At 41.4% G+C, this 25,447-nt stretch overlaps 1 protein-coding gene across 13 annotated transcripts in view; it reads left to right on the top strand.

The window, feature by feature from the left end:
* Kcnma1 (potassium calcium-activated channel subfamily M alpha 1) overlaps window positions 1-25,447 on the top strand; it is a 717,716-nt gene that overhangs the window by 407,982 nt on the left and 284,287 nt on the right. For all 13 annotated transcript variants that reach the window (XM_077798516.1, XM_077798515.1, XM_077798514.1 and 10 more), the window contains exons 4-5: window positions 13,549-13,642; window positions 14,310-14,421. In XM_077798516.1, the coding sequence (XP_077654642.1) occupies window positions 13,549-13,642; window positions 14,310-14,421 (206 nt within the window). The remainder of the gene's footprint in view (window positions 1-13,548; window positions 13,643-14,309; window positions 14,422-25,447) is intronic.

Genomic DNA, 25,447 nt, shown 5'->3' with positions numbered 1-25,447 from the left:
ATGAGGCTCGGTTTTGCCTCCACTATTTACAGTCAGAACCAGGGGGAAGGCGTTGCAAGTTAAGGTTAGATCACACCATTCTCTGAGTTGCATTCAAAGTGTCTGACATCACACAGGGGAGAAGGTAGAGGAAAAAAAGAAAACAGGCAATTTATAGGAAAGTACTTCACTGATATCTAAGGGCACCTTGACATCAGAGGGGAGCTTGAAGGCCCTGCTGAATTAGTGGTATTATTCTTTTAAGAAGAATCTTATATTTTTATTTTATTTTTTGGTCGATCAATCAATTTAAATTGATTTAACTTTGTTTAAAAATAAACACATTTGGGAATCTCACTTGTATCTAAGGTTCCAGTGAATGGTCAGTGTGCATGGGGTGAACTTGCTATTTGACCTGTCTTGAACATGGAGACAAGAGAAGATGGTTTCACATAGGAGTGGGTTTAAATTCAAGGTCAGAAGTGGCTTCTGGGAGTGCCGCTGTCTAGAGTAAACTACCTTGCATCACCTGGGCTTCTGTGACCATTGGGTCCCTTCAACATCATGCCACCCCCCAAGAGTCCTCATGAGCTCTGTAAACCAAAGTGTTAAGGATGTTGGTACTTAACTTTTTCTTATTTATCTGACCAGCCTCAGCACTGCTTCTGTAATGACTGTCACTACAGGAAACCATGGTGTGTATCTTTATGTAACCGATGCTTTGCTCCTCCTGAATTTTCAAAACATCTTAACAATTATGGTTGATGTAAAGACTCTCATGAGGTTATTTGTTGAAGCAAAATACACTATAAATATAAAAATAAATGCATATGAAAGAATGGCCAGGGAAACCATCTCATCAGAGTAACGATCAGTTCTATCCTCCCCGCCCTTTCCTGTCTCTCCCTTCCTGTCCCTAAAGCTGCCTCTTTGGCACGTGTGATGCCAGTGCTCTGTACGGTGTTCTGGTGTTCTGGTGTTCTGTTTATAGTGGTTTGAACATGTTTCTGCCCTTGTCTTTCATTGCTGAAGTAACTCACCTCTCTCATATCGACTCTTACCCAGGAGCCGCACCGCAGACTCTTTGATGTAGGTCTTCTCTGCATGGCAGCTAAGGCCAAGTTGTGATTTCATTGCATGATGCAACCTCACCCTTTTGGTTAGCACCTCCAGGTTAACCAGACTCTTTCCCTGCACTGCTCATGCATGTGACCTGCTTCCCCCATGGCCCTGAATGTAGTAAGCACTGGACCGTATGCATGGAATCAAAGCGGCGAGCATTCCAATACACTGAAGCACTGGACTGTAGGGTTCTCCTCGGACATCCTTGTGGACCCATTTGCTGATCTTCTGCAAAAGCCACTCTGTCCCTTAAAAATTCAAGACTAGAACATTGGGAAAGAGAGAAATAAATCTATTGTCAGGCTAGTGCTTAGGAATGGTTATCGACAAGGAATTTAGAAGCTAGGGTAGTTCTCCAAGTAGCAACTTCCCTGACAATCAGTCTTGTGCATTCCCAATTCTATGTGGATGTGCTAGAAGTGACCAGCATCCCAAAACCTTTTTATATCTTTCTGAACAATGTTGCCTAGTTTGATTTTGCTCAGATATAATAAACATACAGACCTTAAAAAAATACCTCTTAAGCTAAATGCCCCATAAAATACAATCATTTGCCTTTCTCATCATTTATTGTGTTTAGGAATGCCATCAATTCAACTTTACAAACCTACAATGGTCGTACTATAAAGGAATATTCTATTCATTGAAGCATGTTGCACTGCCTTCAGCATTATTGATTCGTTAATTCCAATCATTTCCTCTGCTTGGTGAAATATATATGTATGTACTTTTCATGATTAATGACTTTCTTAAGAGTGCTTTCCTCTTTAATATATGTATGTTTTTTTTTTCTTTCTTCCTTGTGTTCTCATAATGGACCTTTATAAAAGTAATTGTCAGTTTCTGTTTTCTTGCTGGACTTTTTTGTTATTGACAATAGATATTTTACATTATAGACCCACCTTGACTGTAAATTGAGACAAAAAGGGAGATGGGGCATTATCTAGCTCCAAAACTCCTGGAGTGAGAATGAGGATTCCTGATGGCACTACCTTGTCAGAGGCCCTTAGACTACAATTTTACCCTTAAGCATTCAGAGTAAAACAAAGCAGAAGTTGCCTTATTTTTTCTATATGAATTGTGATTTCCTCATATCTGGAGGGCTTGGTAACTTTGAACTCTTCCTACACTCTTTCCCCCTATTCCATTAAACACATGCTATTGAAGTGGGTCCTGCTTAGAATTTCCTAACATGTTTCTTTTTCAGTAACCATTAAAGAGGTTCTTTGAGTGGGATCATTTCTGCAACGAGTTTGGATGAAATTATAGCCCAGACCTCTGCAGGCGGGTGATTCTGACCTGTGTGTTGAAATACTCTTGCTCTAGCAGAGAGCTTTCACTGGGAGCTTGGTGAAGGAAACTTCTGATTCTCTTTGTGAGGTTCTTCAGAAAAGAGACACATTCCTATTTCTCAGAAAAAATCACAGCGCTTGCTGATACAGTGAAAGGATTGCTAAAGCCCAGAGAGTGAGGATAAGTGGATCCATTCACAGAGACCCAGGAGAAAACCCTAAGAAATCAGCTCCATAGGGGTGTCCTAGGTCCCTCACAGAGATGTTTTTACAGCGATGGGGAAAACAACCCTAGAGAAGAATCAAAGATATGGCAATAGAATCAAAGAGGAACTGCGGGAGAAAGCCAGGAAAAGAAACTTCGCCCCAGTGAGCATGTAATTCACAATATTATTACTTTCTAAATTTGAATTCAAAAGTCAAATAGACACCAGTGATATGGTGGAAAGAGTTGTTATTTGGGGGCCATGAGAGGGATACAATGACATTTGATAAATAAATGGTTTCCATACTAATCAGAAACGTGTACACACACACAAACACACACGCGCGCGCACACACACACACGCACACACACACACACCAAAAAAGAAAGAAAGAAAGAAAAAAGGAAGGAAAATAAATTTTCCAGGAGCTAAAAGTTATTTTTATGAAGCAGGAAAGAAATAAATTAGAAGAAGGTACATTTGAAGATATGATTGTCAAACCATAGGGCTTAATGAGCCATGCCATTCCCCCCACACAAGGGCAGCTGGTTTTCGACTACTCACCATGACTGATTCCTGTGGTGGGGCTGGTCTCCGATGCCCAGGTTGCTTTATGACATTCCTAAGAAATGACTCCCGCCTCATCCTCAGCATACTCATGACTAGCAATCAGCAGCATCTCAGAATCTGCTTTTTGGCTGTGAGGCTGCTGCTCTCTCCAAAAAACTCCTAAATAGGAATACTTACAAAATGATCATGCCTTAGCTGTCAGCCAAAGACCGAGCGAAGACAAGCTATTTTGTTTCCTTGTGCAATGGAGGTATAATTGTTTTCTAGGTTGAATTTCAGATTTGTGCCAGATCTTTCCCTGTGTCTTCTTTTACAAAGTTCTCAAAAACAACAACCCACCAAACAAACCAAACTAAGGATGTCAGAAACAAAGCGAGCATAATTTTCTATCAACATCACATATCCCATATGAGTTAATGTGTGAATTTGAACACACGGATGTCCTCGTGCTGAATATATATGTTATGTGGCATTGTTTTGTATTCTTCAAAGTGAAGCAGCAGATAAATGGAACAACTGTTTCTTTACATAACTGTTTTCTTTTCTGGATGCTCTCGGGCTTCCTTAAGTCAAACCAGGCAGGTCTTCTCCAGCAGGACTGTTAGTATAGACCTTGGACAGACTTTTCCAGTGTAGATGTGATGCAGGCGTATCAGGTTACAATTGCTGTATGTAGATCTTGTAGGCTTTGGACTGAAGGTTGGAGTCCACAGAGGAGAATGGAAAGGAATCTGTCTCATGCAGCCCCTGTCTGTTTAGACTTGCCAGTCTGGGACCCTGAACATGCTAGATTGGTTTGTGCAGTTGGTAATTTTCACTTCCCCACTCTGAGTCCTTGTATTAGACCAGAAGCAAGGTGGTAAAGCCAAGGTCAGGCTGTCTAAGTGTATCAGGAGTATGTCCAGGGCAGGGAGGAGGACAAAGGCAGGGAGCAGAGGACATAGCTAATGAAATGACCAGGAAACACTCGGAGTCCGAGACAAACAGATGGAGACAAAAGCTCAGACAGAAGAATTTTGATACCTGTATCCAAAAATAGCTTGAAGAAAGTCCCACAGGGTCTTGAAAGCCTTTATATGGTGAGAACTGCACCCACCTGCTCTACCTGGCCCTGACAGCCAGCCTCTGGCAAGTAGAGGGCTTATGCTTTTCCTTAGGAGCCTCTGTCATTCTCAAGCCACTATGACAAATTATTTGAGAAGCCTGAATGCCCAGGTTCCTTGAAGCTGTACCCGGCTATACCCTTCCCAAAGGGAGATACTGAGCCCTTGCCCCCCAATGTCTAAGTGCTCACTGTTGGTTATTACTGGTTAGAGATGATTTGTTTATGAGCCTCTTAACACATGTGTGACAATGTTTAGTATCCAGAAAAAAGCCAGCAAAGGCAGAAGATAGGGGTTGGGTGAACCTTTTGTTGTGGCCTAGGTCTAAGCTTTTACAGGCTAGAGGTGTGTAGCTCTCGATATCAGGGCAAACCCTCACCAGATGCCAGGCTTTGTGCTTGGGTCCACAGGTCTTGAGACCCCTTCTCTGTCCTCTCTTTTCCCCATCTCTAGTCACCTCACTCAGGTTGTCCCATTTTGTGGATGGACCCAGGATGGGATTGGATTGGATCAAAAGCGTAGCCTTGTGTTGCAGGACTATGGGCATATGTGATCATGTGTGTGTACCTACCCACATGTACAGCCCATACCTATACATGACTCCCTGACCCCGCCCTTAAAGAACTTTCCATCTGTTTCTGAGTGCATATGCATTTAGTACTATTTGAACCATCTACTCCATCCCTTCTTCCTACTAGCTAAAAGAGTTTACTAAAGAGAAAGTGGCAGGAATCAGTGGAGGTAGGGAAATGGGTAAAGACAATCTATTGTGATTCCCCCAACAATTTAGTGAAAACTACATCAAGCAGCACTTGTTTGGCAAGACTCTATTTCATGTAATAGCTTAACTGATTTATTACATAAAAGTTGCTGGCAAAAATGAACACTAATTCTACACTGGTAACAACTGTGATTGAAATAATTGTAGTCTGTAGACAAGCTAGAGAAAATAAGCATTAGTGGGTAGGTTGTCTTGGACATCATTCCAAGATTCCGACAGTGAAGAAATACAAATTATGGAAGTAGAATTGGAAGGGATAGTTAGAAGATGTATGACTGGTTCATCCCTCTGCCTCTCCTCCAGATCCACATTAAGCCAGTGAGGCAAATGAAGCTCTTTCCTCCCTAAAGACCTGGGAGAAAAATGCTCTAGCTCCTGTGGCCACTCATTAAAATGACTCATGGTTTTCTCTGTCAAGAAATCTTAGTTAATTATTTAGCATTTATGACACTGTGTGGCTGCCTTCAATGGAAATATAATTTTCCTTGTGTTTCTTCTTCTGTATTATCTAAAACTAATACTCTAGTACATAGAATCATATAGATGTTAGTGAAATCTCCAATCAAGAGCTTATTATACATCCCGTTGGGTATTTGAATTACACTGGGATACCTGATAAGAATACAATAAGTCAGATAAGTGGAAAAATAAACTACAGAAATAATTGATTCTATCAATTTCAATTCATTTGGATCATTGCCTTTTGGGGGCATTTTCTACAAACTGTTATCTCTATTGTTACCACCTTAGTTTTAAAACCAGCTGTCGTTTATTGAGTGCTCAGTCATCTGATCTCATTCTTATAGCAGTCTTTTAAATTTATATCCTTATCCCCAGTTTATAGATGAGAAAACCAATGCTTGGAGAGGTCAAATTATTTGCCCAAGATAATGTAAGTACTAAGCTTTAGAGCTGGGATTTTAATTCATCCATCGAACTCCAAAACTCTCCAATTGCTGACTGCTGAGTTTGACTTGTAATGCCCACATTCTGCTTTTTTAGGTGCATTTAGGTAGGTAAAAAAGATATATAATCGAGACAAGAAAGGGGATCAAACTACAGATAAGACATTGAAATCTTCTTGAAAGAAAATTTGGAAAATCTCCATAATAAAGTGACAGGGATCTCACCACCTGAGTTTTATGAAAACAAATCATCTGTGTGCTTCATTGAGAAAACCAATGTGTAAGGAACTGACATGTTTTGTTCTCTCCATTAGCAATCTCTGTCATTTTCTTTGTCTCCTAGAAGAATGCTTCATTCTTAGGACTAATTACTCAGGTAGACAACCCGAGCCACACAACTCTTCTGAAGTCTACTGCTATCCATATTCCAGGGTTCTCCACATTACACAGAGCTCAAGATTACAGAGCACATTGAATTCCGAAGAGTCTAAAGAGTTTCTTTACCATCTCCTCATAGCCTCCAGGTCATTTAAAAACAGTTCTAATGATGCATATGCATATGGCTGTTGGATCACATCCCATCATTTGAGTGCAGGCCATAATCAGAAGCTGCTGTTAGAAAGATTAATAGACTTATTGATAAACACTATAACTGAGGACTTCCCAACAAAGCCATTTAAACAGTAGGCTTGGGATCATGATAGATCAATATTGTAGAGTAACAGAAAGTGTTTTCTATTCAATTAGAGCCATTTCCATGTCTAAGAAAAGTGTTTTAAGACTAAACAATAAGCCCATTTTGATATAATTATCATTAGTATTGATTAATCATTGAACACAGTCCCACCTATCATGGATAGTGGCTTAGAAGGCAATATCTCAAAATGGCTTGTAATAAATTCATAATGTTAGTCAACAGATGAGGCTTGATTCTGTTTGGTAAAGCTGATAAAAACTTCACAACTTACTGAATATACGTCCCACCCAATGTAAACACTAAAAGAACAGTATTGGAAAGATAAACTCTTAAGTACATAGATCTGACAAGGTAATTAAAATGCAGATACTGAGGAAAGATTCAAAGCTTTCAACTCCATTTAGGACCTGAGCAGTCCTGGGGTGCCAGTTTAGGAGATAATGTTCTATATGAAGATTCTTCCTAAATGATTAATTAGTATTTTGTCACTCACACTAAATCCATTATCATTATTAACTTGCAATACATTTTTCTGAGACCTAAAATGATATAATAACAGTGATTTACACTTTGCATTGCAAAAACTTGCCTCCCTTTTAAAACCAGTCTTATAATATTCAGGATAGCTAGGTACTTTGGGTCCTATTCAGTAGGCAAGAAAACTGAGGCAATTTACTTTATCCAGTATATGGAGACCTTGCTAGAAAGACTTCAGAGCAGTTAGATCTACTCCCTCTTGACTCTAGGTAAGTTCCACAGAATCCATGTCAATTTGATGTCATATTTTCTTTTTATTTTGATTGGATGGAATGGAATGCAAAGTTTATTGTCTAAGTCCATAATTCAGAGTGTTCAAAAGATTTAAATATTCTCAGCTGTCACCATGGTCATTCTTGTTCTCTTAGAATAAGAGAGATCGAGGGAAAATTGGAACCCTTGAAGGGTCATCCATCTTGAAGTGGATGGATAACTAGAAATTATTCCTACATAAGCAGAGAACATTCTTCAGCATATGGGATCAGTCTTCATGATTCCACCATCACACAAGGTTTCAGCAAGGACTTCCTGGGGGTTATTCATGTCCTACATTATTGTGTTTACAAAGGTTAGATACAAGTTGTATAGGTCAGCTTCTTCTGAATTTTCCCAGATTGCTCCACAAATGCATGGAATTTTTCTACGGTTATTTGACCTCCTCTTCCCAGTCCCTCATTTTACATGAGCTTCATGTGAGACTCTGTACATAGTAGCCACCATGTTTTATGTTTCTTGTTCCTCTCCAAGAATGCTGCAGTCCATCTGGAAAGTGAATGTGGTATGGTGGTAAGGCAGCTGGGTCTCTATCCTGGCTCTACCACTTAACTACCTGATCTTGAGTAGGTATCTTAGCCTTCTGTCTGTTAAATGAAGATTTTTAACAAAATATGTTTTATTTTGCCATTTAAAAAATTTGTTCTAATTAATTATACATGCCAGTGAATGCATTTTGACATATTGCATTATTTTACCGTGTCTGAGGACCAAATGCAATCGTATGTGTAAATGCTATACAATTGCCAGATTATATTGAACGAAACAAGACTTGACTATGAATGGAATGAGGCAGTTTAGAATTCTGAACTAGAGAAATTCAGAGACCAGAGAGATCAGTAAGGGCACAAATCATTTGCTGAGTGGAGCCTTTGGGTTGGGCCTTGAAGGCTGCCTGAGGTTTGAACACAAAGAAGAGTATTTGAAGAGGCCACAGCAAAAGCATAGATTTAGAATTGGGAATACGTGGGTCACATTCATAAAGGAACAAAGGCACCAACTCGTGGTAGCAAAGGATTTGGAAAGAGGCACAGTGGAAAATAAAAGGGGCGATGTAGGGTAAGGGTGGCTTTTGGAGGTTCTTCACAGCCAGACTTAGAGTTGATGCATGAGATAGAAGGGAGCCATGACGCTGGATAAATGTCATCTTTTAATTAAATTAATCTGGCCACATTGCAGAGATGAGACGAGAAGAAGAGACTGGCACCATTAAACGTATTGAGTTGATTTATGTCTGCAGTGGTGCCTGGGCCCGAACTCTGGTGGTCCATAATCCTGGTGGGAATTGAGAGGGCCCTATTCAATTAAAAAAGGGAACAGCCACAAGAGTGAGGAGAATTTAAATGTTGGAAATTATTTCACAAAGTGCTGTTTTGTTCCTCAGCCAGGCCCTTCCCTAGTAAATCATCTCGAATGTCTGTTGTCCTTGTGTTCCTAAGCTGCTTATCATTTCTTTATCCCTTATAAACCACGAGCTCCCATAACCCCTCCCCAACTATACTTCACTATTTTTCCTTTTAATCTGAAACTGCAAATGTGCTCAGCAGGCTCTCTCTGATTGTTAATTGGAATGTCCACTGGTGAAGCTTGCTCGGTGGCGTTGTAATTATTTCCCTGTATCTCTTTAATTTTTTTCCCCTTGCTCACATCTGAAACTGAAAATATCTGCTCAACCCCTTGATCTCAGCAATTAGTTAAGTGGTATGCAGCTGGTTATCTGGGGGCGGGCTCAGACTCTTAATCATCTCCGTTCGGGTCTAAATGGGGATCTTCTTGAGTAGTGACACCTGTAATTAGTGGGAAGTTTAGAGAAAATACTTTGGGAGCTGTGGTTCTCAAAGTGGGGTCCACACATAAACAGCATTGGCATCATCTATCCTTAGACCCCCATCCCAGACCTACTAAATCAGAAACTCTGGTGGGGGGCGGGGCACAAATTTTAACAAGTCCCCCCAAGTGCATGGCAGAGCTTGAGAACCACTTGTCCTGGAGAAATAGCTTCTCAGGGTTGAGTAACCAGATTCAGCAGGTAGAAGAGCAGGCCTTAGGAGCAGGAGGGAGGACAGTATAGAGAGTGAGAAAGGCCAGCCACACTGCCTTCCTGGAGATGATACAAGTGTCCAAGGAACTATTGTTAGCCGTGAAATTTTGTACTTGGCCTTTTCAGCCCTTTGAAAGAAAACCTGTTAGCTCTTGCTTGCTTTGTGCTTTGGAAAAATGAGTTCTGAAGTCAATTTTCTTGAAGATCTGTCTGTTGGATCTTCCTGCTCAAAGATCTGCACTGGGGATTGTACAATTAATTAGATGAAGAGACAGAGATTCATTTCCCACATTGGGTGAGTCTCATTTTCTTCTGTGGAGATTTTTACATGCAGAGGGTAGACTTACTTGATGGCCAAAAGGAAATGGGAGCATGGGTTTCAGCCTGTATCTTACACTGTGCACATGCCCCATTTGAAGCAGCTCTTCAATAAGATTCTTTTGACCAAGGCCCAGAGTCTTGATCAAAACACTAAATTTGCTTCAGGTTTTAGTGTCATACACAGAGAGCTTTAAAAACTAGGTACTCAGGCCATGCTTCCACCCAGCTTCATCAGAATCTCTGGGTTTGGGTGGGGTGACTTGGACTAGTATTTTTTATGTTCTCCTGTTGCCTCTGAAGCCTAGAAGTGAGTAACCCATCAGCTACCAAATCTGGTGGGTCCTTTCGTTATCAAATCATGGTTAATCAAGGATGAGTTAGGGTGACCTTGTTTTCTACTACCAGAGTCAGAACTAGTATCTTTCTTTCTGTTCTAAAAACTCCACTTTTTTTTTCCTGTTGGCAACATATGCCCACCTAAAGCCTTTTCTGGTGTAGGTATGCATCATCACAATGTCAATATGAATTTAACTGTGTGACCCAGGGTCACTTTCTTTTGTAGTTTTAAGTAACAACACGATTTCTTTGCTGGTTCTTGAAATTTCTGTGTTATCTAGCAAGGAAACTCTCTTTACAAAAGGAGGAAGAGAAGATTGCATTTCATTCTCCTTCTTCAATGAATATTAATTATGATGATAAAGTCTCTTGGGGAGAAAAATAAATCCTGCTGGCCACCCTTTGGTTGTTAGATGATGTATTCTCTTAAAAGATCGTGAACTTCTCCATGGGTTGTTTCCATTTGGGGAATGAAATAATGGAGTTTTGGAGTCTCCACTCTGTGGTCCCCGATTGTGTGATTTCATAAACTAAAGGCACTTGGAAGATTTATCACAGAGGGGACCCTGATGAACAGTTCTGTTGCCACTTAAAAAACCAGGCAGGCTATTTCTCCTTGGGCTCTCAAGGCAAGCAGGAAATAACTAAAAAGGGATATAAAATATACTCCCTGATCACTGTGGTCCTACTGGGTCCCAGGACCTGTCTCTGTTTCGTCTGAGAGTTCCCACAGCTTGCTATCCCCTGTTCATCTGTCAGGGCGTGTTCATGTTACCTGGTTTCAGCCAGAGGAATTGGCTCATAGGAGCTGCAAAATTTACTTCTTTCATTGTTTCAGCTCAAAGTCTAGGACCTGTAGAATAATCATGAGATGATGATGAAATCAGTACTAAATTTTTTGAAAGAAGGACTAGAGTGAAGTTCAGTTATGGCTTTTAGATTGTTTTCTGTAAATCAGGGGTGTTGTTGAGGTATGTTTTCCAATATGGTATCCTCTAGCTTTAAATCTTTTCTTTATTGCTTTTGGGTAAGAGCAATATTATAGAAGGAAACAATGGGAATGACCAGGAAGGCCAGGAGCAACGGAAAGCAGTTGCTGCACCTGATTGCTCATGCTTTTTCTGAATATCTATTTCTGTTTATGTTCAACCAAAATACCCTCAATGATACTGAGCTGTCATATCTCCACCCACTATTCCACTCCCCACCACAGCCTATCAAATATTTTTCCAACCAGATGTACTTCAAAGATACCATCAAATTAACCACAGAGGCATGGAATGAATAGGAGCTAGGGAACTCACGAGACTCCCCCAAGATGCCACCAAGAATTATTGTGAGGGCAACAGTAAGATTATTATTTGGCCTTGGTGCCATAATAGTGAATTATCCATGATAGACTTGGGAATGAAACTTTCTCTCTGTTCCCTTGATTGTGGGGACATCATTTTGAATGAATACAAATTTCTAACACATGAACCAAGTCCCTGCTAGTACAGAAGAAAACATCAGTGCAATATTTGGTACAGATTTCCCTATACCTGCTCACTTGCTTGTCACACACACACACACACACACACCACCCACCCACCCACCCACACACACACACATACACACACACACACACATACACACACACACCATTTATTCTTCACTAGCACATCCTGCCAGTAGCTTCCAAATCACAGACATGCTCTGTCCTGTCTACCCTTGGAATCTGAAGTGTATTTTTGGTCAACTTTATGTATTTCTTCTCATTGCAACTATGGTGGCTAGGAAGTCTAACGCCTGTTCACCTTGTGGGTTTTGTTCTTGAAACAAAACAAAATACCACTAATGGCCCGAGAATTGCAGAATTGTCCCTTATTAACTCTAGGCCTGGCAGTTGTCAATTCCTTTGTGAAGGAACTGTTGTTCAGTGTTGTTTTTGTTCAGTCCGCTTGGTTTGTAAATGCACATGTAGGTGACTCTTGATGCTTGTCTGGAAGTTGTACCACATATTTGTGGTTTGGGAGATGGCAAAGGGCATGTTTGACTTGTAACCAAGATGAGGAATGGAGGAATCCAGTGCATGTCACATGATCGGTGATTCCCATAGACTGACATCCCAGGGATCTAAGGGGGTCCGCATTCCAACTGCACAGACTCCTGCCTGTTAAACAGCCAAGCATCGTCCTCACAGAAGTACAACTATACTAACTGGTATTGCGTATAAGGATTTCCAAGGTGCTGATCCTCAGAAATCCTTCATCTTCTCAAGCTAACTCTCTTCTGGAGCAAGAGGTCCGTGTGGCTTCCCCTCTGGGGAAATTATTTCTTTTCACCTATACTCCTTCTCCCTTCCCGCACCTTACCCTCTTTGTGTTCTGGCCTGGGTGTTCCCATTTGCTTAGTGATAACAGCAGACTATGAATTTTCATTCACAGCTTTAAGATGTTTATGAGGCTTTCCTGCTTCCCACCCAGCCCAGACCTTGGGGCTGTTTTCACACTGATCCTCAGATCAGTTTGATGCTGGAAAGCACACAGAAGCCATGTACCAGTTTGTATAGTCGTACCCTTTTGAAATGCCTACTCTTGAGCCAAGTAGAATGTGCTGGGGTGCGCATTGGCTGCTTGGCACACACACAAAGCCAATTAACCTGCATGCCAAAAACAAACAAATAAATAAATAAATGAAAATTAACCCTTAGAGTACTGCTTCAATGATGGGGTTTAAGAATCTTGACTTTTTCCCGGTTGGGCAATGCTTCCTTCCCCAGATCAGAGTGCTGCACAGAAAGTCTATACTTGGTCTCACTGGAAAGTTAACCAGGATCTTCTCCACCACAGCTTTACTTGAGATGCTCCTGGGTTCTTTATCTATTAATTCACATGGCATTTCCAAGATCCAAAACACAGCCACCATGTTTAATAATAATAAAATAGGTCTCTGTTTCCATTGTGTTGGAGGGTGTGAGGGTCTGATTTTTAGCCTTCATATCTGTCCTCTAAAATAAGGAAGTCAGTTCTTTAAGGGTTAATATAAAATCAAGGAATTTGGTGGTCACTCCTGCTTGTCCTTCCTCCAAGATGTCTGCATGATCTCCTCTTTAGATACGTAGTTCAACTGTTGAATGATGATAAAAAATAAATAAATAAACATGTAGATATAAATTTACCAAAAAAAAACCCCCCAAAGCAAATAAAAATGATACACTGACTGGTTGAATGGAAACCCCTTGGCAATGCTTGCTTGATGATCACGAGGGGTAGAAAGACCAAATGTTTTATTTAATGAACCTTCATTTTGTCCTCTACCCCTTTCACTACCACTTCTCAGGGTTGTGGGAAATGTGATGATGTTTTTCATTTACTTCTTGCTTTTTCTTCTTCCCGTTTAATAGCCCAATAGAATCCTGCCAGAATTTCTACAAAGATTTCACATTGCAGATCGACATGGCTTTCAATGTGTTCTTCCTTCTCTACTTTGGCTTGCGGGTAAGTTTAACAACATCCCTCCTTGGCATCTACTCTCACAGGGAAGGGGAAGCCCAGGGTTTCCATTATAGATAACATATGTGCATTCTGATTTTCAGGTTGTGAGAGAGCCCTTTCCTTAGCTAAGCATTTTCTGGAAAACATGTTAATTATGTTTCAAGGGGATAATGGAGATTAAAATGACAATGGCATCTCCACTGACTCATTGGTTTCTCATTCCTCTGTTCTCTCAAAAATTAAATAGAGAAATAAACAACCTTTGGCTCTTAGAATGATATCTAGCAGGCTACTGCTGATGAAGGGTTCTATACAAATCTGAATTACAGAAATGTGTGAGTGTGTGCATGCACATGGTCTTTACAATTATATTTATAATAGAGAGTCTAATGAAGGTGAGATTATTCAACCTTCCCTATGAAGCTGTTGGAAACCATACAAAAACATATTGTTTGATCTTTCTCCAAGGCTAGCACAGTGCACTGTCACTCTCCAGAAGAGACAGTGTATCTGACAAAATTGCACATGATTGGTGTAGGACGTAAGAGAAGACTATAACTTCTCCCTTCAGAAACCCACAAATTTGCCCGTTAATCAAAGAATACAGATTGAATGCCAGCACTGTGCTTCTTATTTTTCTCTCTCTCTCATTTCTTCTTCCCCCCACCAGTTTATTGCAGCCAATGATAAGCTGTGGTTCTGGCTGGAAGTGAACTCTGTGGTAGATTTCTTCACGGTCCCTCCAGTGTTTGTGTCTGTGTACTTAAACAGAAGCTGGCTGGGTAAGTCAATTTCTTCTGCCATCTCTTTACTGGTTCCTGAATTGAGACAGAAACAGAGAATCCAGGGTGGATCAGAGGGTTGAACTGTCCCTACACAAAGAAAGTTCTGTGTATCCATGTGGACCGTTCTCTTGGAATGTTAACATTGATAGTGACAGTTCTTTTGGGGTACTAGCCCAGAAGGATTTGCCCAGGTAGTGCTCCAGGTGATGCAGTTTTATCATTGTTGAAGCCCCGGGGTCATCACTGTCACAGCTAGGACTTCTGCTCTCTTGGTTTTGACACTTGTCATTCAGGAACTTGGAGTCAGGGACTGTTGGGAATAAGACCAACTTTCCAAGTGACTGGTTCAGGTGCCCCAGAAGGCCTGCCTCTCAGAGTTAGCTTCTGTCTACTTACTTTTATAAGCAGTGGGTCCTTCATGGTCTATTTATACTTTACAAGTTCCTTTGGGAGACAGGACACTACAGGAGACTGAATTCCCTTCCTGTGCAGGGGAGAGTTTTTGCTAGTGCTGTGCTCAGTAGGTCACTTCCTGCATCTGTTCAAGAGGTCACTTCCTGTATCTGCTCAGGTCTTGTATCAGGACTAAGACAATTTAGTTGGGAAAAGTCACTTGTTCAGAGGATGACCATGACTTACAGTAACAAGTTCAAGATTGTCTTAATGCATTGTTTAATTTCTGCCCTCCTCGGGTCTACTGCCATGGGGTGTATTAGAGAAGAAGGAAGGCTAAAACAAGAGATGGAGGACTATTGGGGGTTTCCTTCTGTTCTTACTTTTAGCATTTTTTTGGCTTAATTTTTTTTCTCAAATAACAGGTTTGTGCTGTAATTGGTGAAAACATTAAAAGATAACACAAAGAAAATATCAATCATCTTTTTCCTTTCTTTCGTCTCCCTGAGTTGCCCAGTGTTAACAGGCCTTCCCATCTTTCTTCCATGCTCATTCTACCACCAACATGGATGTGCATATTTAACAGTGCTGTAGAGGTGTAGTGTTTGTGTAAGAAATTGTATTGAATCATCACTTTGTAGTGCAATTTGTCTTTTCTTACTAATACATGATGGACATCCCTTCATCTCTGTAATAATTCATCTTATAAAAGGTTATAGCAGCCGGGCGCGGTGGTGCATGCCTGTAATCCCAGTGACTCGGGAGGCTGAGGCAGGAGGATTGTGAATTCGAAGCCAGCCTCTGCAAAACTGAGGCACTAAGTAATTCAGAGAGACCTTGTTACTAAATAAATTACGAAATAGGGCTGGGGATGGGGCTCAGTGGTTGAGTACTGCTGAGTTCAATCCCCAATACCCCCCCCCACAAAAAAAGAGTTCATAGTGCAAGTAATTCATTTTATAAAATTTGTAATTTTTTTAAATTCCATTATTTGTTTGTCACCGCATATACACCCATAACTCCAATAATGAATTTCCTGGATATATACTTTTTCTTTTTTTTTCTACAAGCAAAGTAAATACCTTTATCCATATATTCACATATTTGTAAAATGCTCTTTCTATAGAAACTTCTACATTCCTGGAAGAGGAATTGCTGAGTCAAAAAATATGTGTATTTTATCTTGTAGATATTGATGGATAGCATTCTAAAAATGTTATGTCAAGTTGTACTTCCACTAGCAATATATTTTGATTTTCTTGCTAGCAGCACTGTGAATTTATTACATACCTACTGTCAAGTATTTTAAAAATGAGCATCTTTAGTGTATGTTTATCACATACACAACATGCACATATGTGTGTACATATATGTGTGTGTCCATATCCTTACATGGATCCCATTTTCTACTTGTTTTCTCATTAGAATCATATTCACTTGCTCAGGGGAAAAGTTATGGTGCGAGAGGTGCTTGCTTCAGTGGTTTTTCTAGCTAGTGTGATGATTCAAGAAGTGTCCTGAGTGTATCCTCTGTGTGCCTGTGAGCCAAGGGACCCAAAGGCCTCCCCTTGACAGTTATCTGGCTTTTTAACCTGGGGAGCTGAATTTTTTTTTTTTCACTCAGCCTGTTTTTTTTTTTTTTTTTTTTAAAAAAAAAACGGGCTTGATGATCTCAAGGTTCTTACAGCTCAGAAAGTCTTTAAGACTCTTGAATCATTAATGAGAAGTTTGCATTCTAGGTTATTGGGGAGAAGTGGCAACTTAGTGAGATTAACTGAATCCAAATTGTGGATGAACTTTTAACTTTTATTTATTTATTTATTTGTGTGTGTGTGTGAGTTCAAACACTTACCCATTGCCATACTCACACGCACACACACGCCCCTACACCTCCCTAAATCCCCCAAATGAACAGAAAAGCAAAGGAAAATTTATTATATACTATTGTCAAGTTTTAAAAAATGAGTATCTTTAGTGTGTATGTGTTAATCTCATGCACACCGTGCATGTATGTGTATGTATGGATCTGCTTTCTTTTCCTGTCTGGGCTCTAACTACACAGTGCACTTGAACAATCACTTGACTTTTCTGGACTCTCAGTTTTCCCATCTTAAAAATGTGGATTTTAAACTAACTCACCTTCCATTCTTCTCACCTTGTAAATTTGAATTTTATGGTGTGTATCCACCCTTACTTGTTCCCCTATGCTCTGATGGTCATGCAAGTCCCTTCATGACTGGGGTGGCAATGTTCTCTACAGCAGACAGATTCTGCCCCAGGTAAAGGTGTGCAAGCCAGTTTCCTTGATGCGAGTGAAGTGTTCCTTAAAGTAGCTTGGTGTCAGTATTCCCTAGATGCTTTTGAGCCCACAGCCTTGGGTGGGTGGCTCAACCTTGATTTTTGGAGGTGTTTTCCAATCTGATGAAAGATCTACTAGAGCAATCAGGAAAGGGGGAAGAAGAAAAGGAAATAGATCAGGTTTAACTGCATTTCTGACAAGACACCTCCTTGCATCAATTGTGGTTACTCTTCAAATGAAAGATGCTCTGAAATGCATTTCATTATGTTCATTTGTTGACCAGTATTTGTTGAGTGCCTACTGTGTGCCATACAGTGTTCTGTATAATGGAGAAACAACAGTGAAGATAATAGACCAAGAGTCCCACATTCCTACACTACAGTGGGGGAACAGGAAACCATAGACCTAATCCATAATTAAATGATGTATTAGGAAGCATCGGTGCTATTGAAACCAAAAACAGACTGGTGACCTTCTGGGCCATGAAATAATAACAACAGCAGTAACAACAGCAATAAAAATAAAAATAAATCTCTCTCCTTTGTAAAAGAAAATAAACACTTTTGGTTCTTTGGTAACTGATCTTCTTGGGTGAGATCCCAAATGAATCTGCATCTTCTAGAAGGTAATTCAGTATAATCATATTTCAAGCTTCCTCTGTCTGACTTAATACAGGGGTTTATTATTCTGTGAAACAATTATTGTACCAAAGAGTTGCTGGAGGAAAAAAAAAATGAGCATTCCCAGGAAGTGTGCTCACAAAGGGAAGGGACCATCCCACAAAATGGGAACATTCTGGGTTTCAGGAAGCATTGCTCTCCTGGAAGACAGAAGGGTGCTACTTTTGCTGACTGAAGTTTGAGATGAGATATAAGAAATAGAAATCTATCCCAGTCTACAAGAATTTTTGAGGGTAGAGATTGGGACTGAGCTGGCACCATAGGGAAGAAAAGCCAGAGTGAAAGCCAAAGCTCTGTCCCTTACCTTCCCCAGAGCACAGTCCATACCACATTTGTCCTCTTCTTATTAATTTTGGATAGCATGTTTTATAGTGCAGTACATGGGTACTTTGTTGCATGTGTTATTTTAACAACACTGATATGTATTCAAATGCTTCTACTCTGTTCTGGGCACTTGGCTAAGCCCCTCGACCACCTCAGCCCAATCTTCAGAGCAGGCCTATAGACTAGGAGTTACTGCCTCTGTTTGGAGATGAAGTAACTGAGGCTCAGCAAGGTCACCTCTCTTTTCCAAAGGTCACACAGCCTGTGGGGGGTGGAAAGGGTGATTCTTCCCCCATTTGGACACTCAATGTCCATACTCTTATTTTTCTCTTCTGCCTTGGTCCTTACCCTTCAAAGATTTGGGGTTTAGGGGACAGAGTTGGGAATGATGGAGCTGATTCTCTTGCTTTTTGTTGACATCCCCCACCCCCCTCTAGGGCTTCATGTGAGGCAGGAAAGGAGGGAGAGATCTTCAAGAAGGAGCATTCTGGTGTCTTCTCTTTCCACTCCTCCTGGCCCACCTTTGGTGTTTAGGAGCACTACAAGGACCAGGGAACACACAGAGCTACTGTAGTGTCCCCAAGTCTCAGTGTGCTTTACCACCCTGAGAACCTGTCCTGTTCCAGCTGGGAGATAGAACAGGGGCTTCCACACACCCCGGATTCATAGAAAGGAAGGATCAGAGCCACGTTTGGAGCTGGACCAACACAATTCACATCTGGCCTCAGTCACCTACCGACAGTCACTTTGAGAAAGGTCTTTTTGTGTACCTCAGGCTCAGTTTTCTCAGTCTTACCTTCTGTAAAATGGGGATAATCCCAGCAGCCACCTCAGTAGGTCACTATCAAGACATAATGAGGCACAGAGAGCAGGACAACGTGTCCACGGCGTGAGCTTAGTGAGAAGCCATGAGTATCCCTGGCCTCTCTCTCTAAACTGCCTGTCATATTTTAAATACCAGAAGAGAAAATAAACCAGAATAGAACCCAAAACAAGGCAGCGGGATGTGGGGGCACCACGTGGGCAGGCGGCAAGTGGCTGCTTGCTTTACTTCCTGTCCCCACATGCCCACTTACTCATCTTTGTCGTCTCCCCACAAAATCCTCATCCTTCCCCACTAAAATAAATGCACCTTGAAACGAGAGACACATCTTATTTTGAGACTCGAATAATGTTCTCTAGGGAGAACTCATTTGTCTGTCTTGTTTTTTTAGGAGCCATTTTCCCAAAGAGGGCAAGGGACTTGCTTCCTTTATATGTTTTTGTAGAGGATCACCTTGTGTCATTAGAGGTATAAGTAGGGAAAATGGTCAGTTGACTAACTTGTTTATTTTATTTTATTTTATTTTTTTGATGCTAGGGATTGAGTACAGGACCTTGCCAGGCAAGTGCTCTACCACTGAACTACACTGCCAGCTCTGTCTAACCTATTTTTATTGAGCACCTGCTGTGGGCTCAGTGCTGGGATAAGAGGAATACAGACCTGGTTGCCCCCTTTCCTAGTTATTTATGATTTGCAACATCTTTTAGACTGATGCATTTGGGATCTGGCCAGAGGCCAGTCATTGGAACTGTGTTTGGAAAACTAAAAGCCGGGCTCCCTTATCCAGGTCAGATCTAGCCTTAGACCTTAAAGCCATCAATACACTGCCAGAAAATAGAAAACATTGCTAAAAAAATGGGAAAGTGAGTCAGGACAATTAAAATGATTTAGGCATCTGCTTATAAATACGCCTGAGCGTTCTTTTATATGTCACAAGGTGATAAAAACAGAATTATATATTAAAAAAAGTACAAGTCCTCAAAAACAACAACAGCAAAGGGACAAAACATAGTTCCTCTTTGAGACCAAGGTTTTAATCTTGTTTTGGAACCAAAATAAACACACATGCAGCGACAGCAGGTAACACCGCCTGCTATATAATTAAGTCCGAAATTGTGAGGTACGAGCGGAAAGGCTGTGGGAGTTCAGAGAAAGAGCACACGTGGGTGGAGGAGTTTGGGAGGCTTCTGGGGAAGGCTGGGGCTCCGCTGAGACTTGCCACAGGTGGCTGAGTTGGGCAGAGAGGAGGAAGTGGATGTTCTTGATCGTTGAAAAGCCCACCAGGTGTGGTAGGTGACAGGTGGCCTTGGAAGACAATATCATCATAGATAAGGAGGTGTCCTTTCTGGTGCAAGTGTCAGCTTCACCACCCTATCAGAAGGGTGTGTGAGGCTTCTCTTGCTGCAGTAGCACCCTCACACCCTGCCTTCAAACAACACACGTGTATCATCTCAGAGTTGTGTAGGTTACCAGTCCAATGTCGGCCTCTCTAGGCTGAGACAGAGCGCTCTTCAGGGTCTGGCTGCTTCTTCTTCCTCTTGTTTTTTTTTTTTTTTTTTTTTTTTTTTTTTTTTTTTTTGGTATTGGGAATTGAACCCAGGGATGATTAGCCACTGAGCCATATCCTGTCAGCCCTTTTTATATTTTATTTAGAGACAGGGTCTCGCTCAGTTGCTTAGGGCCTCACTAAATTGCTGAGGCTGGCTTTGAACCCATAATCCTCCAGCCTCAGCTGCTAGGATTACAGGCGTGTGCCATCACACCTGGAATGACCCAGCTTCTTTCTGGGCTCTGGGAAGGTGACATTTGTCTGTCTTTTACAGTTTCTGGAAATCACCACAGTCCTCAACTCATGGCCCCCTCCCCCATCATCCAAGCCAGCAACAGTAGCGGGTTTCCTTCTGTCATTCCAGTCTTGCTTTCTGTTATCTCCTCTCCCGGCCTCTCCTTTTCTACCTTCCTTTTTTTCATTTTAAGGACCTTGGGGATTACGTTGCTCTCCATACCAGGATGATTTCTGTATTTCCAGGATAGCTGATGGACACCTGAGATTGCCTTAGTTGCCTCTTGCTATGTAATGTTCTAGAGATGAACATGGACATCTTTGGAGGCCATCATTCCACCTACCAATAAGCTATTATTATTTCTATTTTGTCAAAGGAGAAGCTGAGACTCAGAGAAGTTAAGTCGCTGTCCCAAAGTCATAGATCCAGAAAGAGTTAGAGCTGGAGTCTATGTTCTCATTCAAATCTGTCAGTGGCTCTATAGAGGCCTTTGGAGTCCAAGGCTCAGAGCGTCACTGGGGTCCTCTGAGGTCTCCCCTCACTGTACTTATCTAGCCTGTTAGGAGAGGAGACCCTGGGGGAGACACCTGTTGGAGCCTGAGACCTTCCCCTCATGTAAAGATTTTCTTGTTCCCATGGGAATGGGTGAATTCCTAGACAGCCTTGCTGTTGTCTGTCCCTTAGCAGTGTCCCTCCTGTGGGAATACAGCACTGAGGGGAACATGGTAGGTCTGCATGTCCCCCCTGTACGGAGCCCTCTTAGGAATCATGTTTTCTCATTTCTTTGGATTTCCTGAAGAACTGTTGAATGCCAAAAGAGGGCAAAAGGGTCATGACAGTCTGCCATTGTCCCGAGGAAAATGAAGAATGGAGTCGGAACACTTCTTTCCCACTTTAGTGGTAGCACTCCCGGGGCCTCTACTGAAGTCTCAGGCATTTTCCTGTGAGATCTGAGATCTGCACCTTTTTATTTTTATTTTTATTTTTGAGAGAGAGAGAGAGAGAGAGAGAGAATTTTTTAATATTTATTTTTTAGTTTTCGGTGGACACAACATCTTTATTTTTATGTGGTGCTAAGGATGGAACCCAGCACCGTATGCATGCCAGGCGAGCGCGCTACCTCTTGAGCCACATCCCCAGCCCCTCTGCACCTTTTTATAAACTAAGTGTAGCTAATGCTTCAGCAGAGTGTCTGGTCCCGGGGTGGCTCTCTAGGTTGAAGAGCCCTACCTTGACAGAGGTCTGGATGGTTCAGTTAGTATCTGGACCTTTCATTAACCAGCTTTCGTATCTGGCAAGAATAATCAAGATTGAAGGCTGTGCACTGATTTTTGTTTCCTGGTATCAATAATTTTCAGCATACTGAGATTTAATAAAACAAACAAGTCAAAAACAAAAACAGTGTGGCCTGGCATGGTGGTATACATCTGTAGTCCCAGTGGCTTGGGAGGCTGAGACAGGAGGATCAGGAGTTCAAAGCCAGCCTCAGCAACTTTAGTGAGGCCTTAAGCAACTTAGAGAGAGAGCCTGTCTCTAAATTAAATATAAAAAGGACCTGGCTCAGTGGTTAAGGACTCCTGGGTTTAAGCCCTGCGGTACCAAAAAACAAAAACAAAACAAAAAATAACAGAATGTGGTTTGTCCAGAAAAGAGTACAGGCTATCCCTCTTGGCAGCCCCAAGTGCACAGCCCTGACTCTCAGCCACCTCTTCCCCTTTCCTCCTGCCTCAGAACCTCTGGGCTGTTAACTGGTGCCTGCCCTTTGGCTTGCTCCCTGCCTCTCCATGAGGAAGCTTCTCCCCCACCCCAGATATAATCCTCCCCCCCTCTCAAGGCACAACCTCCAACTCCATCTCCTGTGTGGAGTTTCCCACTGTCCCTGTTGGAATGAATTCCCTTTGACCTTTTCCTCTTATGATTAGTACTATAAGTACAGCAACTATCTGCTTTGAACTATCAAGATGGAATGCCAGTTCCATGACAGCAATGTGACAGGGACCTTGGCTGCCTGCATTTTTGGCTATGTCCCTAGGACCTGGCACAGTGCCTGGCCCATAGTTCCTGCTTATTGAATGAATGAATGTGTGAGTCAGTCTTCTTAAAATAATGATACTAACAATTATCGATTGCTTATTTACAACAGGTACTATGCAACGGCTAGGCGTTCTTTGAGCTGATATTCTCGGCAACTCAATGATTTAGGATTCTCAGCCCAGTTTTACAATTGAGGTTTGGGGCTAAGTCACTTTCCCAGGTGGTAAGCAATGGCTCCAGCACTCAGACCAAGGTCATTCTGATCTGGAGCCCATGCTTTTAAAATGACTAGACCAGTGATTCTCAAGCTGTGGTTTCCAGATCAGGAACATCTGCAGAATTGGTTAGACATGAAGATTCTTAGACTCCAACCCAGGCCCATGTACCAGAAAGTATGTGAGTTGGATCCTGCCATCTATTGAGTCCAGCACTCCTGGCAATATTGATGCTCACTTAGCTTGGGGGCCCCTTCCTAGGCTCTGCTAGGATGGCTCTCAAATTTAACTGACCATGAGAATCTCCCAGAGAAATTTTAAACTTGATGCTTAGGTCATGCTTCCAACCAGGTATGCCAGAATCTCTGGCTTGGGGGTGGGATGACCTGACTTGTATTTTTTTGTTAAATGTTCTCCTGTTGCCTCTGAAGTGCAGCAAGGATGAGAACCTCTGATATATGTCTTAGTAGGCTATGGTTTCTGATTCAAGAGTTCTGGGGTGAGACCTGAGATCTGTACCTTTATGAGCTCCACGGTGTAGCTAATGCTTCTAGTCTGGGAACCACACTTTTAAGTAGCCAAGCTTTGTGGTCTAGATGTGCTGTACAATATGGTAATTATAAGCCACATTTGGCTATTTAAATGTAGGCAAATTACAATGAAATAAAATTTAAAACTCAGTTCTTCTGTTATACTACCTGCACTTAAACTACTCAATAAGCCTCATGTGGGTAGTGGCTATGGGGTTGGGCAATATGAATGTAGAATATTCTGTTATTCTAGAAAGTTCTCTCGACCTTGCTGATGTAGAATGGGGGTCTGTGATAGCAAGTACCATGACTCCATTTTTTGTATGCCTAGGACACTCTTGCATACACTGGAATCGTGACAAAAGTTTTTTGCAGTGGTTTTTAGTGAAAGAACTATTGATAAAATGTCTGTCTCAAAAAGAATTAAATAACTTCCTTAAATGTATGCTAGAAAAATCATTAATTAAAAATCACTATTCAAAAAGGATTCTTACTGATTAAATTAAATATACTCGAGGATTCCATAGGGGGAAAAAAAATACTAAAGAGGCACTGGACTGTCTCCAGCCCCACCTTTTCCCCTCAGGACACCCTACTTTCTGCTGCTGAGAAACAGCCTTTTGGGTTTGAAAGGAATGGTCTCTGGTTCCCCCTACAGGATGGTCCTGGAATTTGCTGGATTACTTTGAGATTAAACATTCAGGGATGGAGAGGAACAGACTGGCTCTTATTCAAATTGGCCCTATGTGGTTAGCCATGGTGGGGACAGGCTCAATTTTAACTCCCACAAATCCAACCACCGTGACCATCATGCCCCATCTCCTCCCTCCTCCAAGTGTGTTCCCAGTCACAGCCATCTAGTCTGGAAGATCAAGCCTTTGGAAGCCCCCAGGGGTCATTGGCTCCATATCATCAGGTGGCTTAAACTCCAGATTTCACATCTAGATTCTTGAAGCTCAAAACTTTCCAAGTAAACCTGCTCCCTGTAGTCTTTAGTTTTATTTAAAGTAATAGTAATAAAATAAAGGAAAATAAAAGCATGATTTGTCTTTTGAGGACAAGGTGTTTTGGGGTGGGGGAGGGAGAAAGAAGGGGCAAAAAAGAAAAGTGCTTCTAGAACCAGAATAAAGTCAGATGTATTCATATTATACATATATGTGTGTATGTGTATGTATGTGTATGTATGTGCATACATATTAATCATATATAATCATCTCATATGTTCTGCCAAATAGCACTGTAGACTAGATGTCATTTTAGGACCATTTACAGATGAGGAAGCTGAGGCTTAGAGAAGTCATGTAGGGAGTAAGTGGTGGATCTAGGCTTTGAACACAGGCAGTCTACCCCAAGGTTCATGTTCCTCAATTTGATACTATGCTCAAAGTGTAAACTGACCTAGCTATTATATTTATACTTTAAAAAGTGAGTCTAATAGTCCCATCCAATCAGATCAAATACTAAATGTAGCATCCTCATAATTCTAGTCCTGTAACCAAAAGCAGACAGACTCCTTGATAGGATTTCACTGGCACTCTCAAGTGAGAAAAGAAATTAAGAAGTATCCCAATCCAGTCTTTAAAATTTGAATTAATGCAATTTCTGTAACTTCCCATCTGCTCCCCCACACTCCTTCAACAGATTTCTCTTCTGAGCTCCTTGGCCTATTCTGTACAAATAGCCAAAGTAATAAAAGTGATCTGAGTTATTCCTGTTAGTCTATCTTGAAGTAGTATCATTTTGGAGATCATGGGCTGCTGTTATCCACATGTTTGTGTTTCCCAAAATTTGTATGTTGAAGCTTAATCCCAATGTGGTGGTATTAGGAGGAGAGGCATCTGGGCAGTGATTGATCATGAGAGTGCAGCTCTCCCAGTGGTATTAGTAGCTTTATAAGAAAGTCCCAAGAGAGATTGTTAGCCACCCCCTCTTTATGGGAGA

Source organism: Urocitellus parryii, chromosome 5, assembly GCF_045843805.1.
Source record: "Urocitellus parryii isolate mUroPar1 chromosome 5, mUroPar1.hap1, whole genome shotgun sequence".
Taxonomy (NCBI): Eukaryota; Metazoa; Chordata; class Mammalia; order Rodentia; family Sciuridae; genus Urocitellus; species Urocitellus parryii.
This window is presented reverse-complemented; position numbering and strand designations above follow the sequence as displayed.